The sequence below is a fragment of the Coloeus monedula genome, assembly GCF_965178545.1.
Source record: "Coloeus monedula genome assembly, chromosome: 23".
Taxonomy (NCBI): domain Eukaryota; kingdom Metazoa; phylum Chordata; class Aves; order Passeriformes; family Corvidae; genus Coloeus; species Coloeus monedula.
Genome location: NC_138803.1, coordinates 1,519,936 through 1,543,085, shown reverse-complemented (window position 1 = coordinate 1,543,085; position 23,150 = coordinate 1,519,936). Strand labels below are relative to the sequence as shown.

At 46.4% G+C, this 23,150-nt stretch overlaps 1 protein-coding gene across 4 annotated transcripts in view; it reads right to left on the bottom strand.

The window, feature by feature from the left end:
* Positions 1 to 23,150, bottom strand: part of PPP1R12B (protein phosphatase 1 regulatory subunit 12B) — a 130,396-nt gene that overhangs the window by 86,954 nt on the left and 20,292 nt on the right. For all 4 annotated transcript variants that reach the window (XM_082296127.1, XM_082296128.1, XM_082296129.1 and 1 more), the window contains exons 2-5: positions 8,825 to 8,955; positions 7,209 to 7,327; positions 4,146 to 4,305; positions 1,313 to 1,457 (exon numbers count right to left, since the gene is read on the bottom strand). In XM_082296127.1, coding sequence (XP_082152253.1) covers positions 1,313 to 1,457; positions 4,146 to 4,305; positions 7,209 to 7,327; positions 8,825 to 8,955 — 555 coding nt within the window. The remainder of the gene's footprint in view (positions 1 to 1,312; positions 1,458 to 4,145; positions 4,306 to 7,208; positions 7,328 to 8,824; positions 8,956 to 23,150) is intronic.

Sequence of the window (23,150 nt, the reverse complement as noted above, 5' to 3'; positions counted from 1 at the left end):
TCCAAAAAGTCCTATTTACCAGTGCTTATGCTCCACATCCTCCCTCCCCAAATGGTGAGTGACACTCTGCTTCACTCCAGAGCAAGGAAACCCATGTGACAGTGATCATGGAATCACAGAATCATTTTGGCTGGAAAAGACCTCTAAGATCATGTTTACGTTCAGTGAGCAACTTTTACCAGGGCAGTGCAGCTCCCTGGTTGCTGCAGCTCGAATCCAACAGCCAGGACTATATTTGAGTTTCCAAGTTTCTAAAAAGGACACTCTTGCACTAAGAGGGAATGTGACTGACCTCTTACATTGGATATCAGGGAAAGGTTCTTCCCCCAGAGGGTGCTGGGCACTGCCCAGGCTCCCCAGGGAATGAATGGGCACAGCCCCGAGGCTGCCAGAGCTCCAGGAGCGTTTGGACAGCGCTGCCAGGGATGCCCAGGGTGGGATTTGGGGGCGTCTGTGCAGGGCCAGGGGTTGGACTGTGGGTCCCTTTCAATTCAGGATATTCCTGATTCTGTGTTACTTTAGCATCATTTATTTAAAGGTTCTGAAAGGCTGCCAAGGAAGCCAAAAAAATTGGGATCCATTTCCACATCCATGGGCATTTATAAACTAAAACAAACTACAAAAATACTCTAGGGCACAAACCAAGAAATTGGTTACATTTTCACCATAACTAAAGCTCTAAATGTCATTTCATTAACAACACACCATGAAACCCGATGGCTACAGGTCAAAAATAAAAGGTAGCCTTGTCCATCTGACCCAACAAGGAGACAATTCTGGACTGGAAGGAGCAGGTAGTGCAACAAATACAATTGTGGCTGTTTCTTTTCAAGTATGGCATGATACAAGACCCCATACACATCCCTTTGGAAAAGCATCTGATGGCATTTAAACAGAAAAGATTTTGGTTGCCAAAGAGCTCACCAGGCTGAAAGGGCTTCTCATGGAGGCATTTGTGTTCCAGCAGTTTCCAGCACATCTGGAACACACAGGGCCCTCTCTTATCACATCCTCCTGCCAGCCTTCATCCCCTGGTGCTCCTCCAAGCACATCCAACCTTCTCTCCTCCTCCAGAGGCTGCCATGGCACACCTGACCCTGCTCCAGTGGGAAGCAGCTCACAGACCAGTATGAACATCCCAGCAGGGATGGGAACACCAAGAACAGCCCTGGACAAGCTCTTGAAAATCCATGAGCTATAAGGTTCCTCCAAACCCAAACCAGTCCGGGGTTCTATGATTCCATGATCATGCAGCAGGCAATAGTCGATATTAATCTGGCTATAGAATACCCTGCATTAGTTGTGTACTGACCAGCTTGTTCCTGATGTCCATGTCACACAGAGCCTCAGCCAGGATGGAACACGCTTCCTTCACTCCCCAGTGAGCAGCAGCGTGGAGCGGAGTCCAGCCATCGTTGTCCTGGACATTCAAATTAAACCCAGCCTGGATCAGGAGCCTGAGGAAAGAAGCAAGATTGATCTCTGCTCATCAGGAATGACTTCCTGGCAGAGCAGAGTTTCCCCTATTAGGCACCAAGTAGGTAGCCAGGCTCCCTAACAGCCAGGAGCTTCTGGACTTGGTTATTAACCAAAGCGACATCCCACCTGATAAGCTCGAAACTGTAATGGAAAGGGCAATGAACAAAAAGTGATGTTGATGTAAAACCTGCTGGAACATGTCAAACTGATAACAGTCCCTTTCAGCATGTCCTGAATTGGGAGAACACCTTGATTTCCCATCTGGCATTGGTGACCCAGTCTGAACTCCTGCTCCAGTGGAGGAGAGAGCCTGGACTGGCTCAGGCACTGAGCACACAGACAGCATCCCTGCAACTGCCACCCCTGTGCCAGGGAGCCAAGCACAGCACCTGCCAGGAGAGGGACATTTGGGAACTGGAGCTTGAGCTTGGTTCTCCAACAGCACAAGGCCACAGTGTGGGGTGGTCGACAAGGAGACCAACAGGACTGCCAGGGAAGCACCAGTGGCATTGACAGAGGTGACATTTGTATGCTAAACAACCCTCATTTGGATTATACAACCCCAAATGCATTTTTTCAGAGATGCCCTTGCACATTTCAAACAAATCTTCCACAAGTGAACCTGCCTGGGATCTCCTTTCCTCACCTTCACTGCTGTGCCCCTTCAACCCTCCCTTCTCCATCAGAGCAGAACACTGGTGTTTCACAGCACCTGGAGCTTGAATATTTAACACAAAAACAAACACAAGAGGGTCAGGGGTAGTAGTCTGGAGCTCCAGAGCCATGTGCACACTGGTGTGGCAGTGATCAGGCTCACCTGATCACTGAGCAGCTCCTGTATCAAAACTATTATCCAAATTGCTTAAATATTGAAGAACATCCCAGGGGAATTCTGCAAGTCTGGTAAAACTGCTCCTGAAAATTTCCATTGTGGGAAATTCCCCCATCCAGAGCCACCATTGCATAGCATGAGGGAAATCCAGCACGACCCCAACATGGCACCAACAGCTTGGAAACTCCTGCAGCTTTACACCAATGTGCTACTGTGCTAAATAAAACACAGTCACAGCAGAGCAGCTGTGGGCTTCTCTGTGAAAGAAATTGTAAATTAGGTGCTGAGTTTCTGTTGATTTTCCAGCTGGCAGAAGGGAGAAACAGAGCTGCTAAGAGATTCAAGGTCACAGACAAATTCCACGACTCATTTAGAGTTAGCTGGCTCCTGGCTGTCAGCCCCTTTGGTTTAAGTCACTAAAGCTCTGGATTTGAACTTCAGCACGGCCGTCACATACACAAGAGTGCAACAATGTCAGCTTGCTGTGAGATGTGTTTATCATTACCACAATTAATGCCAAGGAGAGGCTGTCCAGAACTAAGTCACCCTGCACACACTGAACTTCATCAAGGAGCACTGGATTCACAACCCTCCCCTGACAGGCCATGGGACCAACACCTCAGATTCAGAGATATTACATTTCTATTCACATGAGCTGTGTTAGATTCCTCTTCTTGGGCATGGTACAGGCACAGACAGCTCATCACTCAATTATAAGTTCTAATGACTGAATACAAACCAGAAACATGGAGTACAATAAAATGCTTGAGGCTTGATATGAAACAGCTCTTAAGACATCAAGTCATGTCACTTAAAATTATGAAATTTAGGATCAAGATAGATGAACACTTCCAGAATGGATTTTAACGTGGGCAATAGAGTAACCCTGTAAAGACTATTTACAAGAGCATGTAACAAGACAAGGGGGAATAAATTCACATGGACAGAGGGCAGGGTTAGATTAGATATGAGGTAAAAATTCCTCCCTGTGAGGGTGGGGAGGCCCTGGCACAGGGTGCCCAGAGCAGCTGTGGCAGCCCCTGGATCCCTGGCAGTGTCCAAGGCCAGGTCGGCTGGAGCTTGGAGCAACCTGGGACAGTGGAAGGTGTCCCTGCCATGGCAGAGGGTGGGACAAGATGGGTTTTAAGGTTCCTCCCAGCCCAGTCTGTGATTTGATGATCTCTACGTTTATGGGCAGCTCTGCCCAGACAGAAAGAGCAGAGAAAAAGCTTTACTGTTGGAAACTTAATTTGACATTACCTGTAACAGTATTAATGGTTTTTACCAGGAAATTGGGCAAGTTTATGTTCATAATAATCTTTTTAGTGCCAGGGCAGCAGAGCTGTCAGGTGCTGGAATCCTCCTGTCACTGCAAGAGCAGTAGCATGAAGGGGTAAAGGACAGTGAGACAGGGGTGAACACTGCATTTTCCCACTAGACTGGTCATGTTTGTGACTGCCATGCAGTGTGTGTTGTCACTTGTATGTCAAAATTATACTTTTATCCCCTAATACTGTTTAGCTTGCTAGTCCTAAAATTATTACTCTAACAGTGAAAATTAGACCTGTGATTAGAAAAATTAGAGACCTCCTAATTTATGCCTCACTCTCCAAAAAGCTTTCATTACTTCAAAAAGGCCTGGAGGTATGAAAGGGAATCCTCCAGTCCCTGTGTATTTCTGGGTGAACCACTATGGTTGGACACATAAAACCACAAGAGCCTTTTGAGAAACAGCAGCCTGAAAATCTCAGTATGGAACAAATTTCTCTGAATGTAAAGCAAGATGTCTTCTTTAGCCTTAATTTCACACATCAGCCCTGGGAGGAGCTCCTACCTCATGACTTCAGAATAGCCCTTGGCTGCAGCAACATGAAGAGCTGTGGCTCCTGTCCGGGGCTGCTTTATATCCTCAATTCTCCCACTGTTCAGCCACTGCCGGGCATCCTGAAGCATTTGCTGCTCCTCTTCTTTCCTTGACAGGTCTAGGTCTACACCTAAGGGGGTGAAGCACAGAAGAAGAGATGAACAAGAGATGAAAGCTCTGAAGTACTTGTTAAACTTACCTTACATTCCCTTTGCTATAAAATATAAGTAAACTATTTCTGATCTTCCACAAAACAATCAGCAAAAGCCTTTTCTATGAACTGGGAGAGCTCCTGTGTCATTGACAGAGACTTCAAAAACTGTCTGAGTTAAAAATTTTGAAAGTTGGGCCAGTGGTTGCAACCCAGCCCAATTAACTAAAAGCTCAGCTGAGCATTAAGGGTAGAAGGATTGAATTCTACATGGGCTGTGTCCTAGACCAAAACAACAGAGTCATGAACAACAGCTTAACTGACTGAATTGACCTGTAGTGAGGGTACCGTCTGAGGATCCTCAGATGTCTCCTGCAGGAGCACGCTGACCTCAGCTCTGTGCTCACTCCAAATTCAGGACACTCTGCATGTAACACACACAGGGATCTGCACTGCTCCAGAGGCATTCATGACAGGCATGCTGAGAGAAGTACTGAGTTATTCCACTGAGCAGCAAACCCCCAGATTCTGACAAAACACAATCTGAAATCATTTTGGCATGAGAAGGCCAGAAGAAATCTACTCTGATGGCCTAAGTGACTGCTTAGGAGCAGGTGGAAATGTGGAGAGGCAGGGGGATGACGTGGAGAGGGAGGTGTGTCTGGCTGACAGATTGTGTCAACTGTCATTAAACCAGTGAGAGGTAAAACCAACCTTGACTTGTTTTCCTAAGTGCAGTTTTCACAGTAATGAGATCATGGAAGGACAATATATCAATCACAAGTATTGATACCAATCCAAATAGGATTAATCAGAGTAGAACCCTCCCACTCAGGAAAAAATACAAACAAGAAGATGACAAATCTCAAAAATCAGGAAGGGTCCTGAAAAGTAGGAGTCCTTATGGATTAATACTTTCAGTATAAGAATGACATGATTGCCAATTAAATTATGGGGCATTAGGTTTAAAACAGAACCAAGGAAAACACTTAACTCAGAGTCTGAGCTGTGAGACCCACTGCTGCAGGATTTTGCAAAGATCAGAAATAAAAAACTGGCTTCAGACGAAGGACTAGACAAGTTTGTAGCTATTACACACAATGCTGGACATGTTGGAGCTCCTAAGGAGGGCTGCACGAGCTCAGGAAACAGAAAGCCACGGGGCACTCACAAGTACACAGAAAGCCAGTTTGGCTCAGGAATTTCTGGAGGCACAGTGGCTGGAGGCTGGGAGGGGAATTGTAAACACTTGAGCTGTTGTTACAGTCTGGAGCAGGCATCTGCTCACAGTCCCTGCTGAGGACAGGCTGCGGAGCTGGACAGATGCTTATTTAAAGTTCAACCCCATTTCCTCCAGCAGTTATGATCCTTTAAACTGTGTGATGGGAATCTTCTCAGTGGAGACAGATGGTTGTTTCAGGGCATCTTAGCAGGATGCCACTAATGTGGTGAGGCAATGCAAGCAGAATCCCAAAAAGTGTCAGGCAAAATACCTGCAGGTGAGGCAGAATCACTGCCTCAATGTCCTGTACGGTTTCAACCACATTATTGCCAGGTTTGAGAGAATTTAAGGAACCTGAAGGTGCACAAGTCCATGGACCCTGGTGAGATGCATCCATGGGTCCCAAGGGAGCTGGTGGAGGAAGTGCCTAAGTCACTCTCCTGTTTGAGAAGTTGTGCCAGTCTGGTGAAGTTCCCACAGACTGGAAAATGGAAAACATAACCCCCATTTTTAAACTGGGAAAAGAGGAGGACCTGAGGCACTACAGGCCAATTGGCCTCTCCTCTGTGTACAGCAAGATCATGGAGCAGATCCTCCTGGAAACTACGCTAAGACACATGGAAAATAAGGAGGTGACTGGTGACAGCCAACATGGCTTCTCTGAGGGCAAGTTGTGCCTGACAAATTTGGTGGCCCTGGACCATTAACACAGGTGACAAAGCAGCAAGGCACTGACCCCTTCCTAATTATACCTTAAAAAAATAAAGTAACCACCATGTGTCAAAATGTATCTGATAGAGAGACTGGATTCAATCCAGCATGCAAGCAACTCCCACTCTCCCTCCCCAAAATCTACAGGAATAAAATAATCCAGACTGGAAAGAGTCCTTGGGGATCTGTAGCCCAAACACCCACTCCAAGGAGGGTAACTTCAAAGCCAGATCACCCAGCTCAGACATGAATGCAGCTGAGCTTTAACTGTGTCCAAAGATGGAAGTTCCAGGAATTCCTTGGGTTCCTTGTCCAACATTCTTGATGAAATTCATAGACACAATTTAAACTTCTCACACACACATGCAGACGTTCAACCACTCCCAAATGAATTCCGTGAGTATGAAGAAAAATTTCAGACTGATAAAGCATTTCTTAACACCAGCTCCAAACTATTCCTCAGCCAGGGATGTTTGTGCAGGGACAGCCTGGAGAGCAGCCCCTCAGCCAGGCACACCTGATGAGAAAGGGGAGATGGCAGAAGAAATCTAGGGAAAAATCAGGATAAAGCATGTCACTCCAGGCCTGGAATATTCATTTCCTGGTCCCTGCCTTTGGCAGTCCTGTAAATCACACTTTGGTTTCACCAAGTCTCAGTGAAACAAGACCTTTCATTGGTATTAGAGGTCAGAATTAAATCTCACTTTTAAAGGAACCAGATCTGATGAATCAGATTTCAGGACTGTGGTGTCTTGCTTTGAAGAATCCCAAGGACAGAGACAACAAACCTCCTGCATCTGCTCCAGTGTCCTGATAGCAAAGCAAAACCTGTCTGCTGCTTTCTGGGCCAGATCTCAGTTCTCTTCACCAACAGAGAACAAGGCAGCAGAATTCTCATACAGAAGCTCTTAGGGGTCCCAACGCTCACATATTCAAGCCCTTCCTTTACCTTGTTTCTTGACTTGCTCCAGAAGCAGGTCCTTCATGGCCGCCTCCTCTGCGATGTCGGACGGGACCTCCCCCTCGCTGTTCACAGCAGCCACGTTGGCCCCGTGGCTGATCAGGTACCTGCAGCAAGGACACCCAGGCCAGCAAGTCACACCTCGTGTGCTTGGCTTCAGAGCAATGACACAAGCAGTCAGACAGCACGACAAAGTATTTGCCTTTCTCATGCAAGTTCAGTTACCAAATGAGGACCTTACTCTTAGCCAATTTCTAGACTAAAAACTTTCATTGTAAATGCAAGGTCCTTGCTCAGAGGCTCACAGTTTTTCTTTCTCCATAGTTACTTAAATACCCCTGTTCTTGCTTTAACCTGGTTGATTATCCCTTTTTTTTTTTTGAAGAAAAGGCAATTATACTAATTTTAAAAAAAGCCTCATCAAGTATCATCAGTTTTTGAATTTGTCCTTTTATAACTTTACCAAAAATTTATTCAAGACCAACAGATGTCTTCTTTGGCTTGTACATCTTTTAATCAGTACAACTCTGAGAAGTAAAAGAAGTATCTATGTAAGCACACAAATATTGGTGGGGTGAGGTTGCTTGGTTTTATAATTTATTTTCAATGCATTTAAGAAATAGTTATCTTAATTCAAATTTTGGAAACTTTCTGGTAGCTGTAGTGGACTAAATATATAAACACAGTATGACTGGTAAAGAATAATGGGTTGGTGTTCAGCCTGGAGCAAAGGAGGCTCAGGGGGACCTTGTGGCTCTGCACAAGTCCCTGACAGGAGGGGGCAGCCGGGGGAAGTTGGGCTCTGCTGCCAGGGAACAGGGACAGGACAAGAGGAAACAGCATTAAGCTGTGCCAGGGGAGGCTCAGGTTGGGTATTGGGGGAACTTTCTTTCCAGAAACAGTGGTCAGGCCCTGGCACAGCTGCCCAGGGCAGTGGTGGAGTCACCATCCCCGGAAGTGTTCAGAAAATGAGTGGATGTGGCCCTTGAGGTTTAGTGGCGAACACATTCGTGGTGCTGGATTGACAGCTGAACTTGAAAGTCTCCACTTAACCACAGCACTGCTCACACCAGTCTGTCTGTGGTAAAGAAAGGTAGTCATGGAATCCCAGCCTGGTTTGGGTTGGAAGGGACCTTAAAGCCCATCCAGTCCCAACCCTGCCATGGCCAGGGACACCTTCCACTGTCCCAGGCTGCTCCAAGCCCCATCCAGCCTGGTCTTGGACACTTCCAGGGATACAGGGGCAGCCACAGCTTCCCTGGGCAACCTGTGCCAGGGCCTCCCCACCCTCACATGGAGGAGCTCCTTCACTACACATCCCTGTACCAGCTGTCCCATTTCCTTTTTGCTTGGCATTTTAGTTAAAGTATCTAATGAATCATAAGACAGTCTAATAATGGCAGCAGCAAAAGGCAACCAGTTGAAGGCTTCACCTTAATCCTCAGAAGTTCAGAATTCAATACCAAGAGGAAAGCACCTATTTTCAGCATTGCTTGCCAAAGCATTGTACAAGGGTCAGAGTATCCATCACCTGTGTACCTGCTCTGAAGAGAGAGGCACGGGGAAGTGTTATAAATACCCGGAATAGCCCCAAACTCACTCACTCTGCTATGTTCAGGTAGCCACACGATGCCACTGCATGAAGAGGAGTCCAGCCCTCGTTGTCTTGCTGGTTCACATTGGCTCCATTTTCTACCAGGAACTTCACCATGTCCAGATTCTCATCAATACAGGCCTGAGGGAGGAGGGGAGGAGATGTCCGGGGGGGAAGGATTGAAGGGAAAAGAAGAGAGAAACAAAAAGGTGTTGGTGTTAAATCAAACATACAACCCTCATTGGAAGCTTATTGGCAGCAGGCAATTTCTGGGTTGAACTTCCCATGCTGTGAGCAAGCACACCTTAAAGCTCTGGGTAGCTTCAATTTGTGAACTACAACAAATTAATTTCAGAACTTCCAAAAATTAATTGTAACTCAAGAGTTCCCAGATAGAAGACCGCTGAATTTGCTCAAACTTCACTTTTCACCACTGATCTCCTTCCTCTCTTGCACACAGTTCCCTCCCCACAGCAGGGACGCTGAAATAATGGATCTGTGTTAGTTTTACGTACGGCATCAAATCCCTCCAAGCAAGGCAAGCTGTGTATTTACTTAGATTATATTGGTCCTCAAAATGTCAGTGAATAAAGGTTGTAACAGTGAACACAATGAGGCCTCACTAGGGGCGGGGATGAGAAGGGAAAGCAGCAGCTCCAGGAGCCAGACTAAAGCAGCTCAGTTACAGAGGTAATCATTGCAAAAGCAGAGTTCTAGAGAACTTAATAACTTCTTTATTCAGCAATATCTCTTTGTTTTTCTAACACAGGAAACTTTCCCTGTTTGTTCTACAGCCCCATGAACTGCTGAAGAGAATGACAGCCCTTGATTAGCTGCTGTAGTCATTCCTGAGCCTGCATTTACAGAGAGCTCCCTGCTTTGAAGTTGCCAGAAGAAAACCTAGCTTGATTTTCAAGTCTCAGCAGTTCTGTTGGGTGGAATTCCTCCTTCCTCGAATTCCTGGCTCCAGCATGTTCTGCGTTGCATTTACAGTTCACTGGAAGCTGCTATTCAAGGATGAGCTGGCAAGCTAATACAGACATCCAAATGTGTGTGCCTCTGCTGGGAAGCACAGGGCATGAGCAGGAGGTGCAAGGACTGCTTTTTACTGCATGTCCATCCCCAGGCAGAAACCCAGCTCCTCATTACTAGAGAGGGAAACAGCTTGTCCAGAATTCCTCCAAAATCCCAACATTTGATCCTTTTGCATAGCTTGATGTGGGCACATCTATTGTTTACAGCAGTCAGGTGACCCCCAGATGATCCATCTAAAACAAGCAGCACTGACTATCCATCCATTCCTGTCCCAGCAAGGAACAAAAATGAGGAAATCCTCTTGAATCAATATCCACACACACCAAAAAGAAACAATCCTGGTTTATCAACACATTCGTGTGTGCTGCATTGCTCATGTCAAAGGAGAAGCATGTCCTGGACCAGGACAACCAGCTCTTGCTATTTTTACTGCAAGGAGGGTTGGACTGGATGATCCTTGTGGAGCTTTTCCAGCTCAGGACACTATGATTCTCAGTGCAAACCCCAAACTGTCCGCTTAGGACACAATCATGAGTTAGTCCTCCATTTGCTTGGTTCACAAGCAGCCACACACAAGCCCACCTTTGAAATCTCTAAGGAAGTACATTCCAGATAACTAATTCCTAGTGCAGGTACTGGACAAACATGAGACAACACAGGGAACATCCACAGCACTGGGAAAGGATGCCCCAGGAGCAGGCTCAAGTCTCAACTGAGCCTGTGCTGAAAGTGTCAGCGTGTTTCCTGGCCCTGCTTTAAACTGGTTTACCTGAACCTTGGCCAGAAAAGCACACACAGAAGTCTACAAGTCGTTTACTTCAGGGGCTGCTCCAAACCCAGAACGGCTGAGCCCCATCTGGACTGGCTGCATCCCCCCTACTCAGTCCATCAACACCCTCCCACCCTCAAGCCCAAACCAGTTTTGTCCTGTAAACCCTGCTCTGAGAGGCCTCTCTTGGATTATTTCAAGCAGTAAAATTCAAAAAAAAAGCTCAACACAAAAAGTCTTGGGGACTGAAGAGCATCGCCATAAGATTGGAGAGGCCCGGTCCATGCATATGGGGCAAGACATGGTTACATCTTAGCAACGTGGACACAAACCAGGTTCTACCACCAGCCTCAGGAGCAAGGGTCTGGTCTTCCTTTAGTTTATCTGGTCTGACCCCCTGCTCAAAGCAGGGCTAAATCTTGTTACATCACACTGCTCAGGGCCTGCTTCAGTTCAGTCTGCAGGGATGGAGACTCCCTATCCCCATGCTTCACCATCCTCTCTGTGGGTAATTCTTCTCACAATCTAATCAGGATTTTCCTTGCAACTTGCTCCTTCTGCTTCAGCAACACAGATGTAGCCTCCAAGTATCAGCAGGTGATGAGGGCAGGAAACACAAGCCAAATATTCCTACTGTCCAGGGGAACTACTGTGTGCCCAATACGCATGTGATTAATTTTAAGACATACTGTAAAAAGGATAAACTCCTGATTTCCATAATCCTGCAAACTACACAAACAAATCTATTAATGTCTTCTGTCTGTACCAACGCACCGAAATGCAGCAGGAAGGTAAAGGATGTGATGCATGCATAGGTGGGCATGGATACACATGGATCCATAATAATCCCTCTTCAGCTCAAGGAGAAATTCTTTGAGAATTCAAGTCTGAGCCTGCAAAACTCAGGTCTAATCTCTGTTTTACTGCAACTCGTATTTATTGTGATTTACTTTAAGCTTTCTCCCAACACACCTCAAATAAACTGCACTTAACATCTTCCTGATGAGCTACTTACATTTTGACCTGGGAACACCACCAGTGTTGACTTCACACTGCTCTGGAAACAGCCAGGAAAGGTTCACCCACGCAGTGGTTTTCTTTCGGGCACAATCCTTTCTGGCTGCCCACAACACCAGAGCCTCACAGAGGAATTTTATCAGCCAAGGCAGAGAGGTGGATGGATGGTTCCTGCCTGTGCACACTCAGTACTCTGCTGGGTTTGTTCAAGTGTTACCTGCAGCTCCAGTGGGAATCTAAATTTAGACTGGAGAATGTCGCTAGAGCGTGAGCTTTGTATATATTTGATAGAGAATTATATTTACACTGTTTATCAAATACACCTACTTCATCTGCATAGCCTGGGAATCAGCCAAGGGAAATCTTGCTCAAGCCACTGGATAGACCAAACTCTAAAGTTACCTGTTTAAATGCATAGAAGAGCCCCTGTTACTCTTTTAAATTTCTCCCTGTTGCTGGCCTTGCTGCTGTGCTGGTCCCCATCCTGCCTGGTTCTGATGGAATGCATCCATAGAACCAGCAGGATAATGGGATCAATCCCCACCTGTTCCTACACTGAAATCTGCAGTGATTTGCCTCTCCTGGCTCCTGCAGAGAGCAATTGATGATGAGGTGCCAGGGCTCTGTGGGTGCTGACAGCAGCAGGGACTCACCTCCCAAGGGAGCCAGGACCATTTAACACTTGCTGTCTGCATTTACCACCAAGAGAAAGCCAAGTGCAAAGGTAGAGTATCCTTAATGCAGCAGCAGAGTATTCCTTAATATGTAAGGGAAACAACCCTCCTCCACTCTTCCATAGTTCATGAAAAGCTGATCAAGGTATGTGACCAAGGAAAAGCTGCTGTTCCACCTGTGTGATCCAGCCATGGGACACTGCCTGGCAAATACTGATTTTAGTGCAAGCTGATGACACACAGGAATAGAACTGAGACAGACTGGAGTAACATGAACAGTTCTTTAAGTGACAGGTATGACCTTGCCTACTTTAAATATCAAAATGCAAGAATTTTTTGCACTGTTGTATCATTACATGCTACTAATTACATTGGCCAAGATTTGAAAAATTGAGGTGGAAAAGGAGTTTCCAAAAACGGCATTTGACAAAAAAGTATTGAGTAACTCCTGCTCAGCTCTGGAAATCTCATCATGGTGTCATGTAAGAAACTATCAGGGAAGGGATTATTTACATAATTTTTTAGTCAGACACCCTAAAAGAATACACTTCTCATATCTTAACATGATATGACATGTTTAACACAACTTAGAGCAAGAATTATGAGGTCAACAACTTGGATAATAAGTAAAATTGGTGACTTCTAAAGATCTTCTGAACTTTAAGAACTTTAGAAAGCCTTTAAAAATGTTACGACAGATTAAATGGCAGCTTTTAGGGGTTGCAATCTATTTCTGTGTGTACTTTTAAGTTATCAGCTGATTAGCACTGATGTTATCAGGGAATTCATACTTGCACATACATTAATGGTATTAACAGTTTCATACATGACATCATTTAACCAAGACACACACTACAGAACAAAATTCTCACTGTTTAGAAGTACTTAGGGCACACATTTGTCCACCTAAAATTTTTGAGAGCCCTGACAGCTGATACCCCTCCAGCACATCTCTGCTGTGTGTTTTCTTGTGCAAATCTACTGAAATTAAGCCCTGTGAGCCAGCCTGTAGGAAAAACGCCTTCACTGGGGTTCAGGGGCGCAGCTCCCCTTCAGGCTGAGCCAGCTGGGTTACCTGAGGTTACTGGAGGAAGGAGAAGAGGACAAAGAGGAAGTAAAGGGGTAGATATGTCCTCCTTTAAGGACTACTAATCCTCCAACCTTAAATTTAGGAGAGTGGATAAGTTTAGTAACCCAAGAGGATCTATTGCTATGCAGAGTTCTCCTCTCTTATTTGATCCGTCATTCCTTAGGAACAAGGTAAGGACCACGACCTCGGGGAGCAGAGTCACAAAGCAGACACCTGCCCTCAGCCCCCAAAGGGAAGGGAGGTAGTCAAAAAGAGTTGGTTGGGAAGTAATGTTGCCCTTTTGGTGGGTAGTTACTTCATGTGAGGAAACACTCCCTCTCTTAAACTGCCCTTGAAATCAGGCATGAAGAAAAATAGAGGGATAGGCTTAATTCTTTCCATTTCAGGCCTTGCTAACCCTCAGCTGCTTGGTTCATATGTAGGAGAGGCTAAAAGCAAGGTTAACTACAGAGCATAGCAATTTTGTCTTTAAAATTTTAATTCCTTCTTTATCCTCTGCCTCTGTACAAGCTCTAACAAAACCTTCAGGGTGATGTGACAGGGTGGGAGTACAGGGTGAGTATCTTTCCCTCTCATTGTGGATCTTCAGCAGGCTAATCTCTTGCCATCCCTGTATTTTTCTTGGCAGTTGATAAGCTTCAAGGGCTTCTGGAACGGCACTAATGTATTACAGTTTTAGCAGTCCTTGATGCAAACCGCATCCAGTGCCCAGAATTACCCACTCAACACGCAAAGAAAGTTGGCTCATAGGATTTAAATCCCAGGCATCGCTGGGCAAGTCTCCATCCCCAGCTCATGGAGTTCCTCCAGCTCCTGGCAGCAGACCAGCATTTAGCAGTTTTTCCATAGGGAGGAAGTGCTCAGTTTCTAAAATTTGCAGATATGGCATATTAGCTTCCCCCCTTCGCAGCTAACAGGTGGAGCCCTTTCCAGCCAGGGACACTCACTGCAGATTTGAGTTTTGCCAGGAGCTGTTGCCAAGGCATTCTTCTTCCAAGCATGAAGTTTACATTACAGTAACGAAACGGGGACACCAGGAAATGGGACAGAACAACTTGGCTCATCTGGCAAGGCTTGTCCAGCAACCAGACAAAATCTGATCTTATCTTGAATGAAACCTCATTATTACAATGGTGTTGTGTTTGCTCTTTCCTCCGAGCACCCAGAACGCACAAGCACCACTGAGCCCTGATGAGTATCTGCTCCAGCTGCCTGCCAAGGGTTTGGTTTGCATATCTCCTGGGCATCCCCTGGGACAGAGATTGGAGGATCAGGGAGGAAAAGGAGACAGATGGGATGAGACTGAGGGTTCAGGGGACTGGGAATCGGGCTCCAAGAAGGTGTGAACAGTGCGACACCGCTCACTTTCTAGGGGTGCATCACATTTAGCAAAGCCCCAGCCTAGGACTGGTGTTACATTCCACTACATATTAGATACACACAGGATAGCAGCGAGGAGAGCAACTAAACCACCTGACAAATTCCTAAGAAATCGCTTGGGATCAGCTGAGAGGAAAAAAAAGTATACCTTTTCACCTCCACAAGGAGAAAAGTGGTTACAAACCCAGAAGAACACAGAAGCCAGGCAGTAACTGCACATCTGCACGGCTGTCACAGGCACCCACGTGAAGGTGGTTATTTTCTCCACAACTTGCCCAATTCTCAGTGGTTTAGCATAAATACATGAACAACTTTCAGTGCAGCTGTTTGCAGGTAGAACAGCTCTGGCCAGGATGTCAGTGAGAGCCACTCAGCAGCAGGGCCACGTCCTGCCCTGTGCTTGCACAAGGTGCTGCCCTGCCAACAGCAATACCTGTAACAAGGGGGAGCCTGGCTGGGAGCACATGGCGCTGCTCCCTGCAGCCCCTCTGAGCCAATACTTAGTTTACAAATAACACGTCACATCCCCCAGTGCCATATGATCATGGGATAAAGCAGCATGTAGGAGCTTGGAATCAGCCAGCCAGGAAACCTGTAATAACTGCTGTGGGCTAACTTTGGCTGTACTTAATTCCCTGGTGCTCCCTATGTGGTTGGTTGGGATTTGAGAGAGAGAAGCCATGCATTTGCTCAAGGCAGAAGGAAGATGCAGGAAGGGGAAAGCAGAAAGGGCTGTGTGCTTGGCTGCTGTGCTACGTGTTTCTACTATGAATACCCCAGTCTTGTGACAGAACCCAGTCTCGGTGACTTCTCTGTACACAAGAGTGAAAATCTTGTAATCCTACCGTGTTGGATCGTCGGGTAGCAATCCCCATGGTTCCCACATGGAAATCATACTTGGCAGTTCCACTTGTCACACATAAATGCAATACATAAACTGGCTGCTCAGACACTTGCTGGCTTTTGAAATGGAGTATGAGAGACGCCGGGCCAGGAGAGGCCATGCTTCAGCTCTTCTTGATTACTCCAGGAAATACCCATCTCCAGAGCTTCCCAGCACTGTGGTACCTCTTGCCCTGTGCAAAATGCTGCTGCTGCTGCTAAATCAGATTGCTCATGAAACCCCCATTACTAATTCTTCTACCAGACTCTCCTCCAATCCAGAAATCAAGTGTTGAACCATGTTCAAAGCTCTTTACACGCCCAGCCCTTCCCTGACACGGTTTGCTTCCCTCTGTTCCTGTTTCTGTAAATCTTGAGTCAAAGTATTGACAAACACCTCTGAGATTCTTTAATGCAACCACACATCCATCATTCTTGAAATGATCTTCAGGAGCCTTCTCCATATGTCAGAGTGCCCAGAAAGCCACTCCATCCTTCCATATGGGGAAACCACTTACAATTCAGATGGAGAGACCCTCAGAGCAGGGACCATCTGCTATTGCTTGAAAAGCACCCAGCTCTCAACATACCCCAGTGCCAGTCAGGTACAGAACAGCAACAGATACGCCATGGCATCACTGCAGCTGGAAAGTACCTCAGGAGACTCCTAATCTAGTGCCTCCAGTGCCAGCAGTGAATTCTCCTTGCCCTTCCAGGCTGTGGATTTGTGTGTGGATTATCATAAGCATGTGCATATATGTTCATATAGACATACACAGACACATTTATTCCTTGAAAATTCAGGGAACTCTATAATTGTGAGGAAGGACTAGAAGACAGATTTGTGCAGCCATTCTGATCCAGACCTGACTCACCTCTGTGGCTTTGACACTTTATGTGCCCAAGCCTCTGGCTTTTGCCTCCTAAATTATGTCCTCATGCTGAAAACCTGATGTAGACTCATTTGGGTGACAGAGGCTGCACCACCCAGGAGCTACAAAAAATTCTGCATCAGACATGGGATGAAAAAAGTGAGTTTTGTTCAGACAAACCAAGAGGAGACAGTACACTCAAATTATTAAAAGATTGTGCTAAGTGAAGAGTTGGAGTGAATACAGGCCATCAAAAGCAGTAGCCTAAAAGCAGAATGGTTTCTGAGTGCATGCAAGTGCAGTCTGAATTCAGCCCAAGAGCACCACAAGAGCCCCAGCAGGCTTAAGCCCAGCTTGCCATGGTTCCTCCTGCCCAGCCATGTACTCCCACACCTTGCCTTGCACAGGATCAGTTTCATCCACATTTTCAAAATGTAAAGACACAGATGTGCCCAGAGGGCATTGCCTGTCCAAGCTGGGTGGGATGTGCCTGCCCTTTCCCACTGCCTGCAGACCAGCACAGATCCAGCGACACCAGGGTGAGCTGAACCCCACCCTCCAGGACTGACCAGCAGCCACAGGACAACCCTCCTGGAGCCAAGATCCACCAGATCACTCCTTAATCTGAGCTTTGAGAGGGTTTTCTTTACAACAACTTTTTTATATAGGACTGGTGTAACAAGACCACTTTGAGGAGTTTTGGAAATGGCTAAAGGGTTCCTGCAAACCAGAGGCTAACACTGACACCAGCAGCACCATTAACTGCTACATACTGGGCTGGAAGCACACTGGGCAGGGCAATTCAGTCATGCTGTCACAGCACAGCCAAAGGGATTAAATGACAAGAATCACTTCTCGAATGTTCTCCTGCCATAAGTCTAAAATATATGGAACAAGGTTAGCCAGGAGATGGAGGGAGTCAATCTTCCAGTGAATGCAAGGCAAGAGTAAATACGTGATGTCAACATACACCTCAAACCCACAAATGAAGGCAGGGCCGATGACAGCTGAACAGCATCAGGGTTAAATCTGGGAGCACAGAGAGAAGAGTTCACAGAAAACAAAGGGAAAAGCGCTCCCAAAATAGCCTGGCAACTGTCAGCACTCGGACTGTCGGCACTGGAAGGTATGACCTTGCCATGGTGTCCCATGATCACAGCTCTGCTCTTAAGGGGCTTCTGTCAGAACCGGCACTGCCCAAAAATTCCACCTCCAAGTGATCCCCGTATCTCTGGCAGCACAGATTACACTCACCAGTGATTTGGGGAACAACAAACAGCTCGTACTGCTGCTCCTGCAAAACCACAGAGCTTTTGCACCTCCTCTTCTCTCTCCTCAGGCCTGGCTTCTGTGTGTCCTCATGCCTCGACACCCTGCACGGGCACTTCTGTACCACCAATCCAGCTTTAAAATCTTTATGCTTTAAAATCCTTGGCAAATCTAATTCTGAAACAATTGCATTAGAACCAGCAGAAAGAGGTAAATTCTGTTTTAAAGAAAACAGGGGGAAAGGGAGTGAAAAGAGATAAAAAGATTCATTTTCTAGTCTGATTAATTAGCTATGGAGGTTCATTTTTTTAACAACAGTTGAGTCATACTTCTCGTGTAAGCAGGAAGAGAGATATGGATTATGTCAGATTTTTCCATTGGAAAAAACTCCCCACACAACGAGAAGTACTCAGCAGTATCCACGTCAGTCATCAAAAGAAACCAACAACAAATCTCTTACAATGATTAGCACAACAAAAAACCCAGCAGAGCACATGGGAAGAGAGGAATACGTGCAAAGGCATAATTATACCATGAACATAGCATTTCCAAGACAAAACAGCAGCACGAAATGTCAGGTGGAGAAGTGCTTTGAATAGAAGCCACATTCTGAAACTCCCCACACCTTCATACATGCACTGAGGCCATCAACTTATTTACAGGGAGTTAGATGTAAATACCTGCTGCACTAAAGCAGAGATGGCTTGGCTAAATGTCTGTGGAATTCTTTAGAATTGCCAGGACTCCTGCATGTGCTGCAGTGAGGGTGCTGCCAGTAAGTGCTGAAGCACCACACTTCACTTCTCCCCGACTTCTCTCCCTGACCTGCCCTCACTGGGGCAGCCCTCAGAAGGCCAAAGCTTCCAGCTCGGCTTCTGTGAAGAAACAGGAGCCACTGTGGGAAGGAAAGAGAAGGTCAGCTGTGTTACTGAAAGGGGAGGGAAATGGGAAGAAAGCTAAATTGCTCTGCTTTTACTCTTGCTAGGACGCCAGGCACAGGCACACAGGATTGCCAGCTCTTTGCTCCTTAACATTTCAAATCAAAGAGTATTTTGGCAAACCTAGGAAGATCAGCACAGACCACACAGACATGGATTCACTATGCAAAGAGCCCCAGGGACCAGGGAATGGTCACAGCCCCAAGGCTGCCAGAGCCCAAGGAGTGTTTGGACAATGCTCTCAGGCACTGAGATTGTTGGGGTGTCTGTGCAGGGCCAGCAGTCGGATTCCACGATCCCTTCCAACTCGGGACATTTTATGGTCCTATTAACCCCTCCAGCCTCACAGTATTTGTGCTCCCATGTGTCCAGCAACTTGCACTGAATTCACCTCTCATCCAAACAGGGCCCAAGACATTGATTTTCCACTTCCACAGTGCTCCTCCTCTGCAGCCAATGGACTGGTTTGCCATTTGTGTTCACAGCCCACAACACAGCTCTAAACCAGCACCAGACCATGTGGGACTGACTTCAGAATTCAGTCTAGATCATCATTTTACTCCCTTCCTTTTCATCATCATCATCCCACTAGTTCCAGCATGATTTTTAATACCCATTATTTCAACACCAGTCAGAGGCTAATGTTTTGTACCATCTGAGAAGAGCTTGAAATGAGTCCAGTACGTGATCAACTGCCAACACTAAAAATAAAGTCTTTCTGTCACTAAAAAGCAGGGACTGCCAGTTTTCTAATGGTGTGGAGCAGCACCGGCTTTTCAAGTCTCACCAGTTTAGTCATTCTGACCACTAAGTATGTAATTTCTCTCCCCCTCAGCCAGCGCTCCCTGGCACTCGATCAAGACAGTCTATATAAAATCTTGCCCTTAAATGACTGAAATTTTTGTTCCTGCCCAAAATAACTCTACGTTTCATAATTAGAAAGCTCACAAGCATTTCACTCCTGTGTGAAAAATGGAAATTTAGGTACTGCAGATTTGCTTAGCAAAGAAATGTTCTGCTAACAGTCCTTTGTCCTGACAGGTGCTTCATCAGGTGCTACACTGCACTATTTAATGCAGTTCCTAAAGACTTCATTTTCACAACACAAGCAAATATAGATATGGTTCTGCCATCATCTCTACAACACAAGCATATCCTAAACTTCTAAGATGCAGCCTTAGATCAGCTTCAGCCAAACCAAGGTGGTGTTCTGCAGCCCAGGGCTGACATTCACCCCACTGCCTTGAAGAGCTGCTGGTGGTGGCCAAGCAGCACGGTATGGCCAATGCCAAATGGGAACTCTCCTGGTCAGTAATGGGGGAAGAAAATGTAAAATCACTTTGTGTCCTACTTGGAAGGGTGGCTCCGCTCACACCACACAGCACCTGCTGGAAGGGCAAGGTGGGGTGGGAAGGCCAGGCAGGGCCCCTCTGCTGAGGCAGAGAGTCCTCTACAGGAAGAGCCTTGCCAGGTCTTCTCCTACCCCGGCAGAGACATGGAAAAACAGCTGCAAATGATTTTAGCTCCAACTTGGCAAACTAAAGGTGAGATTTGTGTTGCCTAACTATAGACCTCGAAGGCAGACAGAGAAATCTCTGTGGATCACTCCAGGCTTTCTTTGTCTCTGCCATGGCAGGATTTTGCAGCAGGCTCTGCTGAAGCCAGGGCTGCCCTCGCCCTGCCTTATACCCTGCCAGCAGACCCTCTCCCCCAGCAAGGGCACTGACACTCATTTGATATCCCACTGAACAGATCCAGGAGCTAAACTGGCTCATAGTGGGACCAGACAAGCACTTGCACTGGTATGAAAGGCACATGACAGGAGCAGTAGGAAGGGAAGGACTGAGATAGTCTTAAGCTGCCACATAATATCTTGCTTATGTCAAGACAGACAGCTCATGCTGCCTACAGCCCAGGGAAAAATGGATTTTTCAACACAGAAAGCATCCAAGTCACTCTAGGGCCAATACTGCTTTCACAGAAACCAGCTCTACCTTATAGACACCAAAGTTCATGTAGGAGAAGTTTCATGAGCTCCAGCAAATGCTAAAAACGCTCAATTAGCACTAAGTGACTAGAAACCAGTGGCTGTGAGCAGAAACACCTCAACACAACTGCAGGTGAAGAGCAAGGGGAGATTCCTTGGAGGGATTCATTGTCAGTATTCACAGACTGACAGGCCCTTGGTTTCTGTGCACATCCCTGTCTTGCAGCCACATCAAGTTTTGTTTCCAAGATCTGAATTTCACCTTTGTGGCCAGAAAAAAGAAGTTGGTATATAAAAAGAAAAACATACAGTCAGTAATTCTATTTATTCATTTTCCTTTCCAGTCTGGTAGTGTGCAGGAAAGTTTGAATTTGCTACTTTGCAGTTACATATTCAGTGGCTAAAACCTCTCTGAGGATCAGTCCTTGTGCTCCTAGAGGCAAAAATTATCCCCAGACAGATGTGTGGCAGCTTGCTTGGGCAATTTCCAGTCCTGTGCCATTCAGAGCCTTCTCAGTCAAGCAAACAAAGGGTTTTTCTGAGTTTTGCCACTCTTTCTGCCCACACCTGAACAAGAGCCCAGCATCCACCATGGCTCAACACCAGTCACTATTCCCAGCAGGAAAAGGCTCCACATTGACAGAGAACACAGATTTTTTTTTTTTTGAAGCATAACAAGTGATGCAGCTGACAAAGAGGGGGCTGGATAAAGAAACCTTTCTAAAAATAATGTGATTCCAACACTATTCCTGACAGGCCCACAGCTAAGATTTTGCAGCATTTCCATTTCTAGTGCCATCACTGGGATTTGCAACATCACTTACCACACTGCAGCTTTAAGGAAATGTTCTCTTTTAAATGCTGCTGAAACCTTGATATAATTATAGCAGAAGTTAAGCTAGCTATTTTCCCAAAACACAGCAAATAAACCTATCTAAACATAGCAATTTAAGCCCAGACTACAGCTGCATTTTTAGTGTAGCAGGTAAAGGAGAACACAGGAGTTCATGGTCCTATGACAGAATCTGCACATCCCTTCACAGAATCCCAGACTGGTTTGGGGTTCGAAGGAAAACCCCAAAAAAAGCTCTGGAGCCCCTCTGCTCTGGACCCAGGCTGGGAGAGCTGGGGGTGTTCAGCCTGGAGAAGAGAAGGCTCCAGGGAGACCTTAGAGCCCCTTCCAATAGCTAAAAGGGCCCCAGGAGAGGCATGGGCAGGGACACCTTCCATTAGACCAGGTTGCTCCAAGCCCCATCCAACCTGGCCCCGAACACTTCCAGGGTTGGGGCAGCCACAGCTGCTCTGGGCAACCTGTGCCAGGGCCTCCCACCCTCAGAGCCAAGAATTCCTTCCATTTATCCCTACCTTCTGGCAGTGGGAAGCCATTCCCCCTTGTCCTGACATTCCAGGCCCTTGTCCAAAGTCCTTCTCCAGCTCTCTTGGAGACCTTTTAGGCACTGAAAGGAGTTCTAAAGTCTCTTAGCCTTTTCTTCTCCAGGCTGAACACCCCCAGCTCTCCCAGCCTGGCTCCAGAGCAGAGGTAAAAACTTTCCAAGAACTCCCAATACTGGAAAAATACATATGTTTGAGGATCCAATTTGTATGAGTTTTCAAATGCCAACCACACTTTCAGGCAGAGCTCATTTGCACTTGCCTTTATTCACAGGGAAAAAAAAAGAAGAAAAAGAAATCAATTGACACAGTTAGAGCTGCTCAGTCATAGCAAAGTGTCTTTGGGTTTTTTTTATTCCTGTGAGAAACAAACTAAAGCAAATCTCTGCACAGCCACCAGTAACAAAATCCTTCACTGCTGGTTTCTGAGCACATTCCCCTCTTGATGCCATCGGCAGTCCAAAGAAAGGGCACGGAGTCCATTCTTGTGATGCCCGTGGAAAAGAGAGGTAGTGGCCAATATGGTACAGAGAGCACTAAGCTGTTAAAGAAAAATGACCTGTGGAATAAGGTCAGTGCAGAGGGACAGGAACTGCTTGACTGCCCTGTGAGACTCTCACAGGGTAGCTGAGTGTGCCAAGGATGCGGCCATGCACTGCCCTTTGTAAGAGCACGACACCAGATACCTTGGTAGATTCAAAGATGGACACAACTAAGGTGTCAACTTTCCCCAGTGGCACATTTCAAGTCTAATCAGGAACTGTGGTCTCCGTGATCAAAGAAATACAGATCTGATACAAACTTTTATGTTTTCCTCAGAGTAACATAAACCCAGCTATTGCCTCAGTGCTGCGCACATGCCCCGCGTGGCTGAGGTCCTGGCAGCCCGCTGCGAACTCTGACTGAGTGCCCTGACAGGACTTCCACAGTGTCACACGGATGGCAGATGCTGATAAAAGGTCGCAGCCAGAAATGGTGAGAGCAATGAATGCATCCAGCAAAGGGAGGGCTGGCGGGGGAGCAAACTCCTC